General features: G+C 51.7%; 10 protein-coding genes across 10 annotated transcripts; 4 read left to right on the top strand and 6 right to left on the bottom strand.

Moving 5' to 3' along the window:
- Positions 1-42: 42 nt before the first annotated feature.
- On the top strand, positions 43-2099 carry BDW74DRAFT_181182 (fungal specific transcription factor domain-containing protein; the record flags this gene model as incomplete). The annotated part of the gene is made up of 4 exons (XM_073729948.1): positions 43-492; positions 550-802; positions 888-1025; positions 1096-2099. 4 exons carry the CDS (start codon positions 43-45, stop codon positions 2097-2099), a joined length of 1845 nt encoding a protein of 614 aa, XP_073580751.1.
- A 1267-nt stretch (positions 2100-3366) lies between these two features.
- On the bottom strand, positions 3367-4890 carry BDW74DRAFT_169773 (class I SAM-dependent DNA methyltransferase; the record flags this gene model as incomplete). The annotated part of the gene is made up of 2 exons (XM_073727050.1): positions 3367-4604; positions 4701-4890. 2 exons carry the CDS (start codon positions 4888-4890, stop codon positions 3367-3369), a joined length of 1428 nt encoding a protein of 475 aa, XP_073580750.1.
- A 1298-nt stretch (positions 4891-6188) lies between these two features.
- Positions 6189-7358, top strand: BDW74DRAFT_181180 (uncharacterized protein; the record flags this gene model as incomplete). Its single annotated transcript, XM_073729947.1, has 1 exon — positions 6189-7358. One exon carries the CDS (start codon positions 6189-6191, stop codon positions 7356-7358), a length of 1170 nt encoding a protein of 389 aa, XP_073580749.1.
- A 547-nt stretch (positions 7359-7905) lies between these two features.
- Positions 7906-8381, bottom strand: BDW74DRAFT_181179 (uncharacterized protein; the record flags this gene model as incomplete). The annotated part of the gene is made up of 3 exons (XM_073729946.1): positions 7906-8057; positions 8116-8244; positions 8306-8381. The coding sequence occupies 3 exons, from the start codon at positions 8379-8381 to the stop codon at positions 7906-7908; spliced, it is 357 nt and encodes a 118-aa protein (XP_073580748.1).
- Positions 8382-8687: 306 nt separating this feature from the next.
- BDW74DRAFT_169772 (Zn(II)2Cys6 transcription factor) lies at positions 8688-10709 on the bottom strand (the record flags this gene model as incomplete). The annotated part of the gene is made up of 4 exons (XM_073727049.1): positions 8688-9698; positions 9754-10518; positions 10581-10606; positions 10664-10709. 4 exons carry the CDS (start codon positions 10707-10709, stop codon positions 8688-8690), a joined length of 1848 nt encoding a protein of 615 aa, XP_073580747.1.
- A 295-nt stretch (positions 10710-11004) lies between these two features.
- On the bottom strand, positions 11005-12908 carry BDW74DRAFT_187028 (putative GABA permease; the record flags this gene model as incomplete). Its single annotated transcript, XM_073731383.1, has 7 exons — positions 11005-11503; positions 11569-12261; positions 12324-12415; positions 12462-12516; positions 12565-12623; positions 12681-12751; positions 12819-12908. The coding sequence occupies 7 exons, from the start codon at positions 12906-12908 to the stop codon at positions 11040-11042; spliced, it is 1524 nt and encodes a 507-aa protein (XP_073580746.1). The 3' UTR covers positions 11005-11039.
- Positions 12909-13838: 930 nt separating this feature from the next.
- On the top strand, positions 13839-15360 carry BDW74DRAFT_187026 (flavin monoamine oxidase family protein; the record flags this gene model as incomplete). Its single annotated transcript, XM_073731382.1, has 2 exons — positions 13839-14746; positions 14793-15360. The coding sequence occupies 2 exons, from the start codon at positions 13839-13841 to the stop codon at positions 15358-15360; spliced, it is 1476 nt and encodes a 491-aa protein (XP_073580745.1).
- Positions 15361-15830: 470 nt separating this feature from the next.
- Positions 15831-17045, top strand: BDW74DRAFT_187025 (NAD(P)-dependent alcohol dehydrogenase; the record flags this gene model as incomplete). The annotated part of the gene is made up of 2 exons (XM_073731381.1): positions 15831-16041; positions 16084-17045. 2 exons carry the CDS (start codon positions 15831-15833, stop codon positions 17043-17045), a joined length of 1173 nt encoding a protein of 390 aa, XP_073580744.1.
- A 174-nt stretch (positions 17046-17219) lies between these two features.
- BDW74DRAFT_187024 (uncharacterized protein) lies at positions 17220-17876 on the bottom strand (the record flags this gene model as incomplete). The annotated part of the gene is made up of 1 exon (XM_073731380.1): positions 17220-17876. One exon carries the CDS (start codon positions 17874-17876, stop codon positions 17220-17222), a length of 657 nt encoding a protein of 218 aa, XP_073580743.1.
- A 443-nt stretch (positions 17877-18319) lies between these two features.
- Positions 18320-19690, bottom strand: BDW74DRAFT_181173 (uncharacterized protein; the record flags this gene model as incomplete). Its single annotated transcript, XM_073729945.1, has 4 exons — positions 18320-18330; positions 18686-19007; positions 19056-19065; positions 19137-19690. The coding sequence occupies 4 exons, from the start codon at positions 19688-19690 to the stop codon at positions 18320-18322; spliced, it is 897 nt and encodes a 298-aa protein (XP_073580742.1).
- Between the last annotated feature and the right edge of the window lie 392 nt (positions 19691-20082).

Raw genomic sequence — 20082 nt, 5'->3', positions numbered from 1 at the left:
GGCCGACCAAGGCTTGGTTCCTGACCCAATACCTTTCACGGGATGCCATCCGATTTACGGAGTGGTGGAACCGGCAATCTTGCAATATTGCAGGAGATCTCCAGGCACTCGGGACCTGCAGCAGACCACCCGCGGCTTAAAGGGTTCCCGGAACTCCAGCCAGCGGACTGTGACACGCTCATCGCGGAACACTCTGCACACGTCGGGCCAATGTCAAGTGATGCCTACCAGAGTATCGTGCGCTTGTGCGAGACATACGGCATAGACCGACTTCCCGAGCGAACCGTCCTTGATACTTTTCTCCAGTTGTACTTTGAGTACTTTGATCCCTCACTTCCGTTCGTGCATCCCTCGCTTTTCGACCGCGAGGACACGCCTTGGCTTCTCGTGCTTGCAGTTGCCACTGTTGGAAGCCAGTTCACTGCAATAGGTCACAGAGCACCGTATACAGTTGGACTGATTGAGCTGCTGAAAAGGGCTCTTCCTACGGATGTTAGTCTTCGTTTGCCCTACATTGCTGCGATTTAGTGATAACAGAAAATACGTCAGTCTATGGTGTTCCGAAGCCCAAATCTCGTCGTGATAGCCCAATCTGAGCTCTTGTATGGCGTGAGCCTGCTCTTCTGCGGGTACCGGGACTGTTTGACACTCCTCGAGAGACAGCGCGGGTGGCTCGCGACGCTGATTCAGGCTATTACTGACGACACTGGGCCCTTTCGCACACGAACTGCAACGTCACCCTGGCATTGGCCAACGTGGATACAGGAAGAAGGTCGACGTCGCCTGGTATACTGCGCGTTCAGTACGTAACCTGCCATCTCCTATCCACCACGCAAAGTTGCCATTCTATGGATGCTAACGCACTGTCTCCCATGTCATGATTTTAGTTTTCGATTCCATGGCATCTATCCTGTTAGATATAGAGCCAAGAATCCACGGAGCGCACATTGACCTCCCAACGCCCTGCGGTCAGCCTCTCTGGAAAGCGATGAGTGCCCAAGAGTGGCAAGCCCGCTGTGCAGCACGTACGTATTTGTCTCTAACCCCCGATCCTACCTGACGATGCTTCCTACAAGACCTAATCAATGCATCTAGATTCTAACCTCACAATGCGCCCGGGCTTAAGAGCACTCCTTGGCAATCTCTACGCCTCCAACTCCGTGCGCGGGTCCTCAGACCTACCAGAGCTGGCCCGAACAATCCTCCTATTCGCGTTCTGGCTCGACGAGCGGAGTGCTGTACAAGGCGCCAGGAAGCTGGCAGCAATGCGCGGACAAAATTCTTCTGCAAGCTTTTCAGCCTGCTCTCGCGACCTCGACGACCTATTCGCAGCGCTCGAACCTGCCCACAACCAGGATCAACCCTTCAATTCCAGTCCCGACAGCGCGCTGCACCCGCGCAGTGTATACTACCGCGTTCTATGGATCCTTCGTCAAGTCCCGCTGCGGACACTCCACACATGCTGCGGGTGGCGGGTATCACGTTCGGATACGCAGAAGGCCAGGCATGCGGTGTCGGAGTGGATGCGCGCTCATCCACAGACAGCCCGCGAGGCATTCGTTCACGCCGCAACGGCCTTCTCAATGTTTCGGCACGCAACCGGCATATCCTGCTTGCACCCTCTGTGGATGCTTATTCCCGTTGAGTACCTCCGGTTCTACCAGCAAGAACATACCCGGGTCTCACTTGCACCTGAAGCCCCTTCAGTGACGTCTAGTAGGACGAGCAAGAGCCATGGCCACGACGGCGCGCAGAGCCCACGTACAAGGTCTGGCGCGTCTGTGGTACGGATTAAGCCTGGACCCATAGGCCCTGACACGCACCTTGCTCTGTCGAAATGGATAGCCGGCACAGAGCACCTGAGTCTATATCTACCCGGTGTGGGTCTCCTACTCGAAGAGCGTAGCGCAGCGTGTCTTATGCGCGAGTTCCAGCGAATACTTGATGACGCGCATGGGCTTGTTGGCTGGCCACTGCTTCGTCGGCGGCTGAGGCTGAATATCGCGGAGATCTTGCACGAGATTGTGCCCCTTACTCAGCCCCCTTATCTCGCTGACATTGATGCTGATAATGCTGATGCTGACGTAGAGAGGGGTTAAGCCGCTAAATCGTCCCTCCAGAAGCGAGGAAGTGCTTCGCCAGCAAGAAACGATGGTAGAAGATTATATCAGCGTCTGGCGCGGCTCATCATCTAGACCTGTGATTTTCTATAGGTCACTCGACCAAGGGTCAAGGTCAGATGAGCGCTGAGGCTGAACGCGGCTTTCGGGAACTGACCACGGTGTAGTGTGACATTGGCATAATCAGCTGGGGTCCTTGCGTTTTGGTAATCAGTAACATCAGCGATTGGTATAGCATATATTCTGAATACGCTCCCCATTAACGGGGACCAGTGCCTGCAGCGTCCACGACGGGTCTCTGACCAATAGCTGGGGCTTCTTATTGTACCTTAGCGAAGTAGGGTTGCGAGTGGACATGGGTACGCACGAACACCGGTTCGCCGCAGCCTGTGGCGTCCATAAAGCAGGGAAAGGAGAGCCTGACTGACTGCAGCACTTGGTGTCATGCTCATGCCCGGGCTGAGAAGAGAAGCACACAAGCGAGGCTGCCCACGGGTATGAAACTCAGAATGTGGGCATATGAACACACCTCGGGAAGGGGGAGCAGTGTGGTTTAGGGTGCCATAACATTACAACCTATCCATCAATTAGTTAACATATTAAACTACACCCGTTGTCGTTCAAGTATCTACAGACCAAGACCAGATTACCTAAAGCTACAAAGGGCTCAGGACTTTGCTCGGGCCTTACCTTGACATGTGCACCGTCAACATAACAATGAAGATCTACGAGTGTGGCGACCGAGTCCGGATCGACGTCAACCTTATCCCTTGCCTTTATATAGGGACGTCGGCCTGTCCTGGCTGCAGGGAGAATTATTTGGGACCAAGCCATGTTAAGGGGAAGTGTGGACGCTATGACTGTAGCAGACCCTGAATGTCACTGGGAAGGGTAAACTGCGTTTTTACTTCTTAATTATGGTCTTACATTGCGTTCTTTCCACTGGAGCTCTCGAATCTAATACTTCAAAGCACTTAGAGTGAATGTTATTGGGAAATTAAGCCTGGAGCTGGGAAGCATTAGATAGGGTTGTGTCCCGGGCGGCGGGAGGGAACACGGCAGTGTGAGGGGGGTCTTCTGTATTGGTGTTTGATATCCAGCTAATTCATATGTAATAAGGGCTTCCATCGGGGGTACATCGTGTCATTTACTGTGTTTCTGGCTTCAGTATCTGGTAATTGCCCTCTTTTGTTCGGCAAAATGTCAAGCCCGCCTAGGGCGCAGCGTTTATTATCAAACAACAAGCCTAATTCGGATCCCCAGCGCCCTTAAACAAGCCACCCATACCATTACCAACTCTCTCGAACCGAAAAAATGTCGTATAAATCTCCTCCACCGTCCTTACTGTTCTCCATGACAACACTCTCTCACCCCTGACCATAGTCCACCCCGGCACCCCAGCAAACAACTTGACCTTGTCAACATGATTGTACGAATGCAGATACGGCTGATCAAGCCGCGAGAGCTGTTCATTGTACGACTCGGGGACCTCGTCTATGCTAACGGTTACGGATCGTCTGGCAACAGTAAGAGCGAGGGCCATGAAGAACGTGAAGAGCTCGGGACGCAGGAAGTGCAGGGCCGAGAAACAAACTATGTGGTCAATAGCCTCGTCACCCATATATCGACGGCTATTGAGGAGAGGGCCCTCGAGGGACTGAATGTGCAAGCCGTTGTATATGCCGTGTTCGCGGCAGATATTGAGCATCTGCCGTGAGATGTCGAAACCGTACAGACGACTCTCCGTTTGAGCACCGGCTCCGTTTTGCCTGGGCTGGCGTTCAGCCACAAGTCGTCCAAAAATGCCTGTGCCGCACGCGAGGTCGAATACTATCCCGCTGAAATCGTTCTGCTGTATGATGCCCTTGATGGTTGCTGGGATGGTTGTATGCGCGGCAACGCCAGCGTCATAGGCGGGCGCGAAGTCATCGTAAGAGTCCGCCACTCTCTGAACCTGGCTTTGTTGATTGGGGTTTGCGAGGATGTAATTCGCGATGAAGATGTCAATTAGCGCCGCCTGGCCTCCGGGAAGGCCACTGAGAGATGGGCAATCCATTGGGCTTATGGTGCTCCGGGGCAGGAGGACTGCTGGCCGAGAGGAATGAATTCCAGTGACGTGAAAGGTGCCACCAAGGCGTACGCGTATGTTCACGTTGCAGCCGATATTGCTCCCTGCATAGCCAGTGGCAACAAATGCCTCCATCGCAACCTCCTGCAACCGCTCGACGAAACCCGGGCTTTTATCCAGACCGACTGCCTCGATGCGAGCGAGATTGGGGTGCTTCATGTTTGACATTGAGCTCGTCTTAGTCGCTTCTCCATCTTTTGCCTCGTGAATCACTGGCAAGAGGGCAAGGCAGCCAGACCCCATCTGTATCACGCTGCAGGTATATTCCACGTCATCAATGCACTCTTGGACGGGGAAACCATTAGCATGGCGACTAGTGAGATTGTATGATTCTTCGAATTCATTGCAACCTTCTGCTGAGGTTCCGGGACGTTCTGGTTGCTGGACCTCCTTGACAGGTTGGTCTTGCGCCGTGGACAGTCCTGGGTCCCGTATACCGCAAAAAGGCAAACCGAGTGACTCGAAGTAGCAGCTTTCCTCCTGAGCTGCCACTGGGCCGTCGGAGGTCACACCCATCATATTGAAGTAAAAGTCGAAGTTCTCTGCTACAGCACCGTCGATTTGCTCCTTCCAGTATGCTTTCTGTATGAAGCGGTACTCAAGCGTGTGTCCGGTGATAAATTGGTCAGGCTGACATTCCATGTTGTTGACCCCGTTAACCAAAGGGTTTAAATCCGCAGAGGATGAGAAGAGGATACAGATCCTCATCTTCAGACGCTCGGTAACGATAAGAAGTTGAAAGGGGAGAAGCGGCCACAAAGTTTGGATGCTTTATTCAAGGGAACGTAGCCAAAGGTCTATGTATGGTATATGTGGGCTAGGGACGTGAATTTATGCCGTGAATATGGGCCCGGGGATCTATACCTACTTTCAAGGAGGCCATCGTCCTGGTCCTGGGGCCTAAGCCCCGTCGGGTCCATGTGGCAACGTTACCTACCTAAGGTACGCGAATTATGCAGTTTGACAAGCCACGTATACCTAGGGTAGATACACAGCTTCGCCCAAACAAAATGCAATGAACCTGGCAGGGAAGTCCTGGATTAGTGACATACAATTATCCATCCCAGCGCAACCAGACAGAATGATGCTCGATCCATTGTATCATGCCTCCGCGCAGGCTGCCATCATGTAGAAGGCGGCCCAGTCTGGTGTTTGACCCCCCGTGGTCTGGGCGCCGAGATACACGCATGTTTGTCTGTCTGCATCAGAGCGAGCCAATCAAGTAAGCCCTTTGGCTGGGACAAGTGGTTATGTGTAATTATGTTTATCTCAACCTGCCAAATGTCTCCCCTGCCGTTTCGAAGGTATTTGTTGTTTGACTCTGTCGGCAGGAATATCAAACCCCTTACCATGCCATTCCAAGTATTGCATGCACCTCATCTTCCTTTAGCGCCGCGGTATTCAGTGAGTTAACGTAGTGAACTATTCCTTGACCTACTGAACTAGAACATAGCAATGATTCCCCGCAGTGCCTAGTATAGATACAGGGCAATTCGAGGAATTTACAATCTTTCTAGGTACGCTTCAAGACTCTGCTGTCTCACGTCTTTCTTTTGACCATCGAAGCTTCTTCTTTCAACTTCAATATCAATCGAGTCGTCAAGGCCTATAATGCCATGGCCATTGTTCTCTTGAATGTCCTTATGCGTGAAACAACAAATGGAACAAGGCAGGGATTTACTCACGCATCTAAGGTGATTCGAAACTAAAAAGCATGCCATGAAAGAGACTGGGTCATTCAGTCAACAGATAAAGGCCCGTTACTCGAAAAGATCTCAAAGGCAGGGAGAAGATAAAAAGCCCTAAGATGCCCTCCCAATACTCTTCCATTCCATCCTCTCCATCCACTATCAAGACTCCAAGGTACAGCCTAGCGAGATTTTCCTCTATCACCACCTCACACTCCAAGTTTCAATTTAAGTCTCTTGAACGATTCCACCATGTCTTCCCAAGACTCCCACGTTTCCCGTTCGTCCCACCACTCCAGCTCGTCTGGTCGGTCCCGCCACGGAGACGCAGAGTCATCTGTGCCCTCATCCCGGCACTCAGCTGCCGGCGGCGGCGGCCGACTCTACGACGCCGAAGGCTCGGTAGTTGGCTCTGAGTTCTCCCGCGCCTCTAGACGCTCCGGTACCTCTAGCCACTCTAGGGCTGACGACCGGGACTCGCACGTCTCCTCGTCCCGCCACTCATCCTCCGGCCGCTCGCGCCACAGCGACGGAGACTCGCACGTCTCTTCGTACCGGCACTCCAGCGTCTCCGGCTCCTCGCGCCACTCTCGGTCTGGCGACTCAACCGTCTCTTCATCCCGTCACTCCGGGTCCGGCGGCTCGACCGTCTCACGATCGTCCCGCCACTCCGGCTCAGGAGGTTCAACCGTCTCCAGCTCATCCCGGCACTCGGGCTCCGGCTCCACCGCCTCGTCCTACCGCCACTCCGCAGGCCCCGGCGACGGTGGCCGCCTCTACGACTCCGAGGGCTCCGACGTGGGCTCCGACGTCTCGCGGTCCTCGTGCCGCTCCAGCTCCTCCAGGCACAGCAAACACGGGCGCTCTGGCGCCCAAGACGACGGCGGGCTAGCCACGCGCCTCCGCGGGATGACAATCAACGAGGAGGAGGACGACGAGGAGGATCACGGGGACAAGGACTACGTCTTCCTGATCGGGCGCAAACCCTACCACCGCAAGGAGTGTCCGGACGACTACTTCGTGATCCTGCACGAGCCGACGAGCCGGTCGTGCGAGGTCTGGGAAATCGACCGCGACCGACCCACCGGCGAGGAATTGACCGAGTGCGGCCATAAGGTCCCCGCGCATCACCATGTCAAGTACAAGAAGCATGCGAAGTGCAGGGAGCGCTGCCAGGAACTGGACATCACCAAGCTGGGCGTTATTCTGGCCAAGGATCGCCTCCGTTGGGATCGCATGTGGCAGCTGTACGACCCCAAGAAGTTCAAGGGGGATCTTTTGGCGCCTTATGCGTGGACCACGATGATGTGCGCGGGCATTGCTGACAAGGAGGAGGTTTATCGCGGAGTCGCGTATCTGGGTGGTGACTATCTCGATGAGAAGAGCGGGCTTTGTCATGTTGAGCATGTGCCTGTGGTGTAGAGTCGTTGTGCGATGCATGCTGGTCTTCAGTCTACGGTCTTGCTATTCGGCGTTTGTTATCCAACTTCTAGTCCTCCGCTGGCAGTGAAACTTGAAAAAAGAAAATGTCTTGGCTTTGCTTTTTGCTCATTGCTATATGGAAACGTTATCTATATATAGAGAGAAAAAATAATGGATGGTATCTACCCTACCTTTGCTAAACATATATTTCCTTCGGTGATTGTCCCCGTCTTGTATGGACTTTGAGATTATATTAATCATCTGCATTCTTAGTGCTAGACTGTATGAGGCTTTGATACCCATATGCCGGTATATTGCCCAAAATGAACAATAGCCCCAGCAGGTACTTTTCATCACCTCGAGTTCGTATCTGGTTCAGTTCTCTTCCGGATGAGCACCATCCCTAGCTTTTGTTGAGCTGAAGCACTCCAGCATCGTGGTGCCCTGTATCCAAAGTAATGTATAGAAGCACCCGCCGAATATAGTCCATGATCAGCGCTCAGGACGATACCATATGTTTTATACCATCTTCCACCGCCAATTCTCTCTATAGTTTCGCCAAAGCCTGCGTCCGACACTTCACTGCAAGCCCATAACTATCCGACGAAAAAGTAATCGTGCTCCCCCTGGGGAAGAAGAATATATCGCCGGCAGTGACCGTTGCGGCGTTCCCGGTTTCGTCGCGGAAGTTGAACTCTCCTGATTCCAATTCAGTCAGATCCATACTCAGTATGGGCTGAATGGGGAAGAGATATACCTTCAATAACAACGCCGAACTCATCGTACTCGTATTTTGGTGGTGTAGCTTCGGATCCCTTCTCCATTCGGAACCATGCGCCTACGATGGGGTTGGGGGTTGTCTTGTCTTCGGTGCCTAATAGATCGGCTAACGTATGAAACATCAATCAGCACTGGTATACGTGAGGAGACAGGCCGTTGTAGCGTACCAAAGAAGACATTAGGGACACCCGGCTGACCCGGTAGCTTGAAGCGCTCGGTCTTGTCTTTTATCTGAAACGGCATTCTCGCTTCATGGATAGGAGCGATTAGGCATAGATACTTGCTTTAGCTCTTATATCCGTGGGCCTAAAACTGCTTAACTATATAGTTGCGTACAGCTGGGGAGGTCATCGGCTGTATTCACACTCGTCGTCCAATCGCATTGCATGGATAACCGCACTTTTTCACTGTATGGGGAAAGGTGGAGCAGACGTGCGGGTGCGTATAGAGTATTTGTCTCACTCCGGGGGATATTTAGGGTTACCTGGTTAGGCTTCACATTAAACTATCTTGAAAGCATGAACACCTATCATCCGAGGCTAAATGCCATCAGCCGAGGATCGTCTCAAGTCTCTCCTCCACCATGACCTCAACCCACTGCACAAATTCCGCACGATGTGAGCCCCCCACGGCGGCCTGAATATCGCTCCTCGCCCACACCTTCTCCAGGATCTCGCTTGCGCGTGAAATTGGCGCTAGTCCCACATACCGGCGGACTTCTTGCAGTCTCGTTTGGACAAAGCCGCGCCAGTGCTTCTGGACGTCGCCCTGCGCGGCAATCGATACCAGCTCAGTGGACACATTGTCCCATCCTGACTGTGACGGATCAGGCAGTACCGGGCGGCTTGAGCATTGAGTGTGTTGCAGCGTGCTGCCTGCTATCACGAGAGGGATAGTCAAGAGGCAGGTTACACCGGATGTGTGAGGGATCGTGGCGATGAGATTGAGGATTGACGCAGCTATTGCTAAAGTTTTGCTTGCTGGTGTTGGTCCACTCGTCGAGGAGGATTGGAGTAGGTCTGGAAAATTCCTGTAGAGCTCGACCAGAGCACTGAGCCGGTATATCTGCGCAATGCGTTGTAGATGGGTTACCGTTGTCACGGGATCGATCGGGTCCTCTATCTCGTCCTTCTTGGGGATCAGGTAGGATATCAGCGCTGATTCAGCATCTCGTGCGCTCTGTAGAATAGTGGCGTGGATTTGGCTTCTAGAAGATGTTTGAGACATCACCGTTGACAGCTGTTTTAAAAGAAGTCGTTGCCTAGCCAGCGTGCCTACTTTTGCCAGATACACAAACAATGGCGTACTGATGCCCGTCCATGGATTGAGATAGATCTTGCTGCTCGTTCTATGGTCGCAGAGATTATCGAGATAAGATATCTCATCGAAAGACTGGTTGACCACAAACGAGGACATGGCTTCCCAGTATACCATGACGCCAGTGATGAATTCCCGTAGTCCCTCCGGCTGCTTAGGGTTATCCGGGAGGATCCATCTCTTGAAAACGGCGCGCGCTCCGTGGAGGTGCGTTGTTCCAAGGAAGGACGGATTGTGCCAGCTCTATCGAGTCATCAGTTGAAGTCAATGCCTAGATATGGTAGAAAGTAAAGCCTACGTCAGTCATCCCTAATAGGATACTCCCTAATAGAATCTCACAGGACTCATGATCTTCTTCCCTCTTGCCTTTGCTCAGATTGAGAATTGCCGACTGTAAACTCGAATGAGCCTTCGTCCGATGGTCCCTAGCAGAGGTGACTTTGTTCTCGTCCAGCCCGGTCAGGTGGGCAGCGGACATGGATAGAACGCAGTGGTAGAGAAGAGGCGACGAAGCCATCAAGCTGGTAATCTCTGCTCGAAAGAAATTCTTCTCCGAATCGACGCAGGAGTTTATCCGACAGACTTGCACAAAGTAGTGACGCGAGATACCCGTGTCCTCATCCTCAAGCGGCATGGGTATGTGGAGGGAAAGTCCGTCGTTCAGCCATTCATCCCATTCTTCAGGATTCAGCAACTGGTCAGGTGGTTGAATAGGTAGACGCTCATTTGGGAAATTTAGATTGAAGTTTTGGTGTGCTTCGAGCGAAGGGGTGACATTCTCGGACTGCGTGGTCGACAGAATATTTGGGTCGATTGACAAGGGAGAACGATTAGGGGTGAGGATACCACTCCAACATCCCTCGAAGAAAGTATTAACTGCAGGATCTCCAGAAGCTGACGTTGGACGGGGTGACCTTATGCGACTTTCACTCCAGTTCAGGGTTCCATTGCCCCCGAACTCGTACTTCGATGACCATTTCAGAGGACGCTTGTAACCCGGACACTCGAAGCCTCGCCTGGTACAGTTATTGCAATCTGGATGACTCTCGTCGCACTTGATTCTCTATCGGTGGATACATGTCAGTCAGTTGAAAACTGGCAAGTACAACCCAGGGCTGGTCTTACCCTTTGTTTGCAACGGGAACAACCGGCTAGAAGGGTGTAAGAACATCCATCAATGTCAGAAGGCGGGGTTGAAGCCGACTTACTCCGAGTTTTGATTCGGTTTCTTGGAATTTGCCACTGCTCAGCCATTGTTGTGCTTTTCTAGGGTGACCGATTGGAATTTGTAGGTACGGGAGTTCGATGCTGTATATCATCTGATAAATTGCGGAGAACTTGGCTTCCCCGCACGAAATCACGTACAGGAGAGTGGCGAAGGCTGAGGTTATAAAGCTGCGCTTATCTCGGGTTACCTAAGATAAGATCCGGAGTGCATGATAAGAGCTAGATGCTTTGATTGATATGGAGCATTATCTAAGGATTACTTGAGCATCACGTATGGCGGTAGAATTAGAGAATAGAACTGACACTCCAACACGACATTCTATGAGCAGCCAACTGCACTATCCTACCTATGGTAGTCTAGGCCCTGATGATCTCAATAGTCGGCCCCTTATACTGCTTCCTCCCCCGGAATGCCCAGTACACTCCACTAAATATCAACACCGCCCCAAAAATAAGACTCGAGTAGTTCATGTTCTCCGCCGTCACCGGCTGATACGGTGGGAAGACCATGAAGATAGTGGTGTAGGTCAGATACACCACGGAGACAACATTGACAGGTACGCCGAGCGCACCGAGTCTCCACGGGCCATAGGTAAGTGTAGCTGTCGACGAGAGTCGGCGCCAAAGCATCAATGCCACAGGCACAAGGTATGATATGTTCAATGCTAGAACGGCCAATGATGTAAATGCGTTCAACGCAGTCGTTGAGCCAATATTGACAACACCTAGAAGAACAAGAACGGCGGTTGTTGCTAGGATCGCCATGACCGGCATTCCTGTCTTGTCGTTCACTCTTGAAAAACTCTGGTGGAAGGGCAGTGCTAATAAACGCGTTTCGCATCAGCTATTGTTTGTAAATGGAGCGATGGGCGCATTGGGGCCGTACCTTTATCCCTAGCCAGCGACCACACCATCCTAGCAGCGGACGCAATCAACGCAATCGTAGCCAGTACGGCAGTCAATATCACAATAGCCATCATAACACTGCTGGACACACGGGAACTGGTCACGCTGCGAAATATCTCAATGATCGGGTAGCCCGTGGGACTATCCAGCGCGGCATCCATATCCCCCATGCAAAAAAGGACAGCCAGCAAAAAAGCGAAGCCTAAAACTCCATTGATTAGGACCGAACCGAGCATGCACTGAGGCACCTCCGTGGCCGGGTTTCTCATTTCCTCCCCCAAATGAATTGCCCCGTCATATCCCGTTAGAACATAGCAACTGGAAAGCATGCCGATCGACCACGCAACCCCACTGCTCGACCAGCCGGTATTATTAAGAAAGGTTGTAAACACAAACTCTGCAGAATGCTTGACGGGCGCGCATACCCACAAGGCGACGAAGATCGCGATGAAGGCGCAGACGTGGATGACGAGTGCCATGGTCTCCACCAGGGAGAGGAATCGGCTTCCCCATATGTTGATCACCATGCCGAGCGCAACGAAGGCCCAGTATAGAAGCGTCCCCTGCCATCTGGCCATCCCGTATGTTTCATCGTTTAGGACGACGACACCCTGGAGCATCGTTGCTGCGAAGAAGGGGGCGCTTGCTGCGAAGGCGATCCAGCCAAATGTACCTAGAGGGTGCGTACTTGATTAGTCGAGAACAGTGTAAAGTGCTTTTATTAATTCGATTTACCTATCCACCCAATCGCCCAGCTAAGGGTATTCTTCAGTCTCTCGGGAGCCAAGACCGCCGTGAAATGGTACTGTCCTCCAGCGGTTGGGTACCTGAGCCATCAGTTGTCTGTCATCAGACGCGAATCATTTCGCTTACATCGACGCAAGTTCGCTCAGGGACGCTGCGGTCGCGAGGCCTCCTACTACGGCCACTTTAATGGTTAGCTGGAAGTTTGGAGCGCATGTCAGCGGCGGCTTACAAAGATAGCCGTACACCAATGACACCGGTCCTCCGCTTACCAAGGCAGATACCATAGTACTGTGACACTTCGTTAACATTCTGAAGTTGAACAGCTGGTGATGCATGCGGTCTTACCTAGAGAGAGCCTCCCACGTCGCCATGAGAACAACCGTCATTGACAGAATAGTAAGGCGCGAGAACCCTTTCTAGAAGCAGATCGGTCGAGTCAGTCCTCTGCTCGAAGGTTGATGACCCAGAGTACTCGTTGTATACCTTGACCTCAAAGGTCTCCCCCTCATAATTGCTCTTAACCTCCGTCTCGGCGTTGTCCGCTTGATGCTCCTTTTTGCTATGGATCTTCATCTCCGGCTTGGCAGAAGCCTTGCTTAACGAATGTTACTTTAAGAAAGGTCCTTTATAAAGGTACAACTGGAAAGGTAAGGCTTTTGAGTATAGGACCGAAAATGCTATCCATGGGTATTTCGCGAGGTGGCATCGCCACTGTTTATGCCGCCAGATGAACCGCTCGCCTGCATCCTGCTGGCGTCTCTTATCTGAAAGACGGGGTTGTTTCCGCCCATGGCGCACCAAATACGGACGAATCAGGTCATGCGAAGATAGGCGCATCTTTGCATGGTAGTCTCATCTTACTAGATAACAGAGTTGATGGCAAGTGGGTGCAGTGATCTTAGCCAAAGGCAAATGGGACTTCTCTCTTTGAGAGGGAACCAAGAACAACAGTGTTATACTATATGTTTTATCCAAGTGCATCGTATGACCTACATCCAACTCGCTCTCCTACACGTACATTAGTTATATCGCAAGTTCCCGTGCTCACGAAACGTTTTCGCAGATTTTGCCAATGCTTGGGATAGCATACCAAGCGATACAACCCGGTAACCCAGCTAATCGCATCGTCTTGCGGAGGGTGATAGATACCGGATGATAAGAGAGAGTTCGAGGCCCAGGCAGCAACCTTATCCCTTAGAGCTATTCCGGCCTTTCGCAAGCGATGTGTATTGGCCCTAGGGTATCGTAAGTGAAAAGAAGCCATCCCCAATTCGGCAACAAAGTACGTCGAGAAAAGCTACGCGATTGGCCAGGTCAGGCCTCCAAGGACTACATCGTCCAATCAGATCACTAAGCGATATTTATCAGTAAGGGCGGTCGGAATACACCCTTCGTTCCGAGGGTATTATGTCGTCGATGATAGTTGTATAAGAACATCACTCAGAGTTCCGAGCATAATCATCTTTATCACACAGGTAGATATCACAGGATCCCAACACCACAATGCCACGCACCAAAGAAGGATACCTCTGGACGCCGACCTCCACAACAGAGGGTCTAACCACAAACTCCATCCAGCAAAGCACGCCGACCTCGAAACTGAAAGGGCAGTACGATGTCATAGTCATCGGGGCCGGATTCGCCGGTCTCATTGCCGCCCGCGATCTATGCCAGCGACATGGTCTGAATGTGCTCCTCCTCGAAGCCCGCGACCGTATCGGTGGGCGCACATGGACAGCTAATGTTCTCGGCGAAGAGGTTGAAATGGGAGGGACGTGGGTGCATTGGGAGCAGCCTCATCTGTATGCCGAGTTGCATCGGTATGGACTCCATCGAAATCTCAAGACGTCTGCTGGGACGTTTGCCCCGGAAAAGCAGACATTCATGCCTTCTTCTGGGATCGTTGAAGTGTTGTCAGTTGTCGATGGCGAGATTCTGGACAATGTTGCGAAAAGGGTTTTCTCCATTGATGGACTCGATAGTCGGGCTTTGATGCCCTATCCACATGATCCCCTCCGGGAACCGGCGCTGTGGAAGAGATACGATCCCTTGACGGTCCAGGATCGACTCAACGCCATGACGGATATCCCGCAGCGGGATAAGGAGCTCTTTGAATCCAATATGAACACTTTTGGCAGTGCGCCCGGCAAGGAGACAGGGTTTGTTGAAGCACTCCGCTGGTATGCGCTCGGTGGCCACTCTATGGCTTCGATGTTCGAGAAGGCGGGAATCTATAAGCTCAACAACGGCGGTATGACTTCTTTTGCGACCGCCATTTACAACGATTATACAGGTGACAGTGTGTTTGACACAGCAGTGGCAGAGATCACCCATCGACGGGGAGGAGTCGAGGTCACCACGACTGCTGGGAATACGTGTAGGGCGAAAGCTATTGTCAGCACCATTCCATTGTATGTCTCCGTTCTTGACTTTGGGGAGAATTACTAACGTTGTTAGAAACTGTCTCGGTGACATAAAATTTACGCCACCCCTCTCCCCCCTCCGAGAAGCCGCAGTAGCAGAAGGACACATCAACAACGGCGCAAAGATCCACTTCAAGCTCAGAGAGACACTACCAGGCTGGTTCTGGACGAGTAATGATTCCGCGAAGTCCAGCTTCGTCTTTGCATTTTCCGATCACAACGGCACCAAGCCCTCGGGTCCATCGGGGACATGGTGTATCGGGTTCGGATATAATGGGAGGCTTACCGATAAAACAGACTCAAGCCATATCATCGATGAGTTCAAGCAGAACATTAACCCGAACGTTGACGTCGAAGCATATGCAACACACGACTGGATGAATGATCCCTACGCGAAGGGCGTCTGGGCGTGTTGGGGGCCGAACAGTGCGAGCAGGTATCTCGAAGAACTTCAGAAGAGCCATGGACGGATTGTCTTTGCAAGTGCGGATTGGGCGGGTGGGTGGAGGGGGTTTGTTGATGGAGCGATTGAGCAGGGACAGGCTGCTGTTAATAAGACGGTGGATATTTTAAAGAACGAGAATACTTCGGCAAAGTTATAGGCTTTAGAGAATGAGAAGTTCAAGGCCAGAAGATTCTCTATTATCGTGATGAGGATTAGATATAGGAACCTTGGAATGGCTTTCATAGATCGTGCCTTCCGAACTTATATATATATTTGCCACCATCGAAGCCGCCCGAAACTGTAAAGGAGGTAGGGGGCAGGGCACCTGAACTTTCCTGCTACCTAGTAATGAATAACTGATTTTTTGCTAGAGGAATGTCCGCACTTACAACGAATCGACCACCTTTCTACAACAAATACGCCGGAGTAACTTCATCATGGATCTCCGAGTGACGCAGGATGACTTCATCCCACCACTTCTTCGCCGGCTCTCCCACCCCCACTCTACCTACCCCACAGGTCCTTTGGTTATCAGATTAATCAGATCTCTCCCACACTTTCTACTCCAACCCTGCCAAGGTTGACCTGAACCATTCACTTACAGTCCCTTGAACATCGACCTGGAAGATGGCGACCGGAACCCAGCCCCGAGCCCTCGTATCGTACAGTCCTCACAAATCCGGAGGATGGAAGCTGAAGAACGTCTGCCTCCGCCCGCTGCGAGAAAGAGAGGTCCTGGTTGAGATGGTCGCGTCGGGTATCTGCCAGACAGACCTCCATTTTGCGGGTATGGAGTCTGGGTTTGGGGTGCATTATCCGAGAGTTATGGGCCATGAAGGTTATTCTTCTTTTTCCCAGTGAGACGGGCTGACGGAAATAGGCGCTGGGTACGTGCGATCCGTCGGACCAGGCACAACAAGAGCGAAAATAGGCGACCCCGTCATCATGTCCTTCTCAGCATGTAAAAGCTGCGAGCCATGCGAGAGAGGCCATCCGGCGCATTGCTTCAAATTTAACGCGATTAATTTCGAGGCCGTGCAGGATGACTATGTTTTCAGCGATGCCTCGTCCCCATCGGCCACATCCTCCCCATCGGAGCCAGATATCTACGGGCGCTTCTTCGGACAGTCGAGTTTTGCAAGCTTGTCGGTTGTCCAAGAGGACTCGATCGTCAATGTTGCAGGGCTTGTGGATACCAGGGAAGACCTCGCAATGCTGTCCCCGCTAGGATGCGGCATTCAAACCGGAACTGGTGCCATTATCAATGCGGGCGCTGCTGGACCGACAAACCGAGTTGCTATCATTGGGCTTGGAGGCGTCGGGTTGAGCGCGGTCATTGGCGCAAAGGTCGCCGGGTGCACGCAGATCATCGGGATCGATCGGTACCAGTCAAGACTAGATCTGGCAAAGGAGTTGGGCGCTACGCATGTAGTTCATGTGGCTGAGGGCATGGGGCTGGACGAAGTCACTGCTGCTGTCAAGGAGATTACCGGCGGGCTTGGGACGAATATCACACTCGACACGACCGGCTTCCCTGCCTTGATTGCCGAGGGCATCAAGATGACGGCATTCAAGGGCAAGATTTTGCAGGTTGGGACCGCGCCTGAGACGGCTACGCTGGTGATACCTATCCATGAGTTCATGGTGTCTGGGAAGCAGTTTATTGGTATTGTGGAGGGCGATGTCGTGCCGAAAGAGTACATCCCGAACTTGATTACGTGGTATAGAGAGGGAAAACTGTTGTTGGACAAGATTGTGAAGTTTTACGAGGCAGAGGGCTTTGAGACGGCAATTCGGGATATGCAGTCTGGGGTCACCGTAAAGCCGGTCATTATTTGGTGATGTGATATGTTAAGATCGCCGGCGTCGCGGAGTTGATTTATTAAGTAGAGAATGGAGATTTTTCTAATGTCCACAGGCTTATTTGTCGTGATTTCATCTGCGGCGGTATTCTTTATTTTTCTTCGAAATGTCAAGTTTTGCTAAATCTAAGTCTTCTAGCCGGTTTAACCAGAATCAGGACACAGTGGCCCTATCCAAGCCCTCCTTCCGAAGCACAGTCTTTACACTCTCCCTCTCTTCCAGACGCTGAATTAGCCCTCTCATCTTAGGATACGGCGTCAGCTCAAGCCCCGACGACACAGCCCACCGATACAACGGATACAAAAGCGCATCAGCAGCAGTCAAACCATCCCCAACAAGAAACTTCTTGTCCTCACCCAACCGACTCTCGATATACTCAAAGCAAGCCAGTATATTCTCCTTCGCCTTCGCCTTGATTCCGTCTCGGACCTCTTCATCCTCTGAGACCGTCCATCGCCACGGCCTAAATAGTAGTCCAAAGCCAGCTGCGTGGACGGTGCCGGAGAGGTAATTCAGCCACTCATAAACCCTGACAGTTTCGAGCGGCGTAGACGCCAGGATCTTGCTCTCCGACGCAAGCTGCGAGATGATCGTGCTGATGGCGGGGACTTCGGTGATGACTTCGCCGTCGACGACAATAACGGGGACGCGCATCTTGGGGTTGAGTCTGTGGTAATCTTCTGGGAAGTCGACTTCCAGACCGTTGGGCTTGATGGGCAGGGGTGTGAAATCAAGCCCGGTTTCATGGAGGAGTATGTGCGGTGCTAGCGAACAGGCGCCGGGTGTGAAGAAGAGCTTGATGTCGGGCATTGTGGGGGCGGCTTTGCTTGGGACGGGATTCTGCTGGGATTTTTGTATACAAGGGTCGGTATATTAGTTTTCCTCCGTGTCTTTTATACCATATCTCTATCCCACCGGCCTCGGTGCTGACATGACTAATTGACTTGCTTAGCATATATGTCCGGCTGGAACGGACTTTGTGCTGTAGGGCGTAAGCAAAGTTGGAGTATGCTGATAGCTGACCCTTGCCAAGGCCAGGCCAGTGGATCCCGCGCGCTTTGTGATCAAGGCCCGCTTTTGTAATAGGGCTATGGGCTATTATGTTGGCTGTCACTGTTCTGCATGGATTTGAATCTTGATCTACCTTAACGTAACGTCGCTGATTCTCATGGCCGGGGCCCTTGACGTAATACCTTATGCTGACAGCTGGAACTTGCTTTCGTATTAAATGATTATAAAATAGGATTAGTGATTTATTCATAGCCTAAGATTATATATCAATATATTTCTTTTATTAGGACTATCTAGCCTCTAGCTGACTCCGCTGACAAGATGGAAGATCCGTACCATCGTAGTAGTCCGCATTTACGAGTGTTGCTAAAAAGCAATGGATGGGTCCATGACAAACCAACTGGAAGTGTAAAGTTCTACTTAGCACAATGCGCTATTCTGCGGCTGTGGTAAAGGCATAAGTAAGCTGAAGCGAAGAGTAATAACAGAAGGAAGAAGGGAATAGAAAGGCTCAAGACATAGATATAATGTCTATCTAGCAACATAAGAAATGGGGAATGTTAGTAGACTGGCCGCGGGCCCAGTTGAAGCTATGATATGGTACTTACGGTACCCAACAATCCATTCATGGATGGATGGATCTTCGAACAAACTTTCATTTGTCCCGGATTCACGCGTAAGCAAGCCAAACAGCTCAACCGGCGCGCGGGCAACTTCATGGCCGGCCAGAATCTTCCTCCTGCAGCAATACTGCAGCACATCCTCAACAAGCGTCTGGCTATGGAACGTAGGATTCAGCGACGTAAGGATGCCCACAAATGCCTCGTAGCCCGCAGCGGCCACATCGCCGACGCGCAGCGGTGCAAGTTGACTGGGAAGTTGATAAATGTTGGTCATCAATACGCATCTCAGCGTTCTTAACGCAGCAGGCTGCATGGAAAGTCAGACGTCAACGCATAAGGATTGAATCGAACACACCCTTTTGACCCTACATGTCCGTAAGCACAGACTAACCCCACACCGTAACAGAGCTTTCGACGAGATTGACACCGACCTCACAGCATGGGAAACAACTCCTCCAGCACCTGTTGCACCTCATCGGGGCACAAAATCCCCTCTGCACGACTGAACTCCAGCACATCGCTAACAAAGTAGCCACTATCAACCGTCGGATCCAACCGCGCAACAATCCCCATAAACGTCTCGTAGTCTTCGTCCAGATCTCCCACGCACAGAGTCTCCAGCTTCTTGCACGGACAGCAACAGCTGCACCCCTTGCCCTTCGCCGGCCCGTGGTGGATCTTGTGTGTCAGGGTAAAGCGCTTATTCTCACTCTTAGAGCTAGAGTCATTCTTGACTGGCACGTTGTACTCAATCGGGTCACCTAGGTACCACCATTGGCATGTCTTGGTCTTATGGCCGCGTAGAATGATTATGAACGGGGTCTTTGCGTCCTGCGGAAACCCAATGTAGAGGGTTTGGTCTTCTTGGGCTTTGCGGCTGTGGCGGAGGTTGAACAGGAAGTCTCGGTACCATTTGGGCTTTAGGGCGGATTTGAGGGAGGGGTTGTAGTGCCTATAGGGGTTCGGCTGGGGGATTGTGTATGATGACATTTCGAGTATGGAGTCTCGGGCGTTTTCCGACGAGAATGTTGGTCTGCAGAGGATAGGTGGTGCCTAGATAGGTAGGGTAAAGGTCGAGAAAGGCGGATGGGTCACGCATTCTACGTTTTTGTTCAATCTGAATATTAAGGGTTATTTATGTTTGACGAAGTCTCTTTACTAGTATGAAGGACAATGCCCTTTTTGTACGTGTGTAAAAAAAATTAATGTCTTTGTGCCACGGCCGGGTCTTCATTGGTGTTTCTCGTTAAATATGTTTGTCTTTAATGCCAAAAACAACATCTCGTATCCTCCCCTGACTACCTATAGAATGTACAATGGAAGACAAAAGCTTTGTTACCTCTATGTTCAGATTGTCTGGGTATGTATCCTGTCAAGGAGGT

Source organism: Aspergillus multicolor (genome assembly GCF_047715735.1).
Source record: "Aspergillus multicolor strain CBS 133.54 unplaced genomic scaffold BDW74scaffold_26, whole genome shotgun sequence".
Taxonomy (NCBI): Eukaryota; Fungi; Ascomycota; class Eurotiomycetes; order Eurotiales; family Aspergillaceae; genus Aspergillus; species Aspergillus multicolor.
This window is presented reverse-complemented; position numbering and strand designations above follow the sequence as displayed.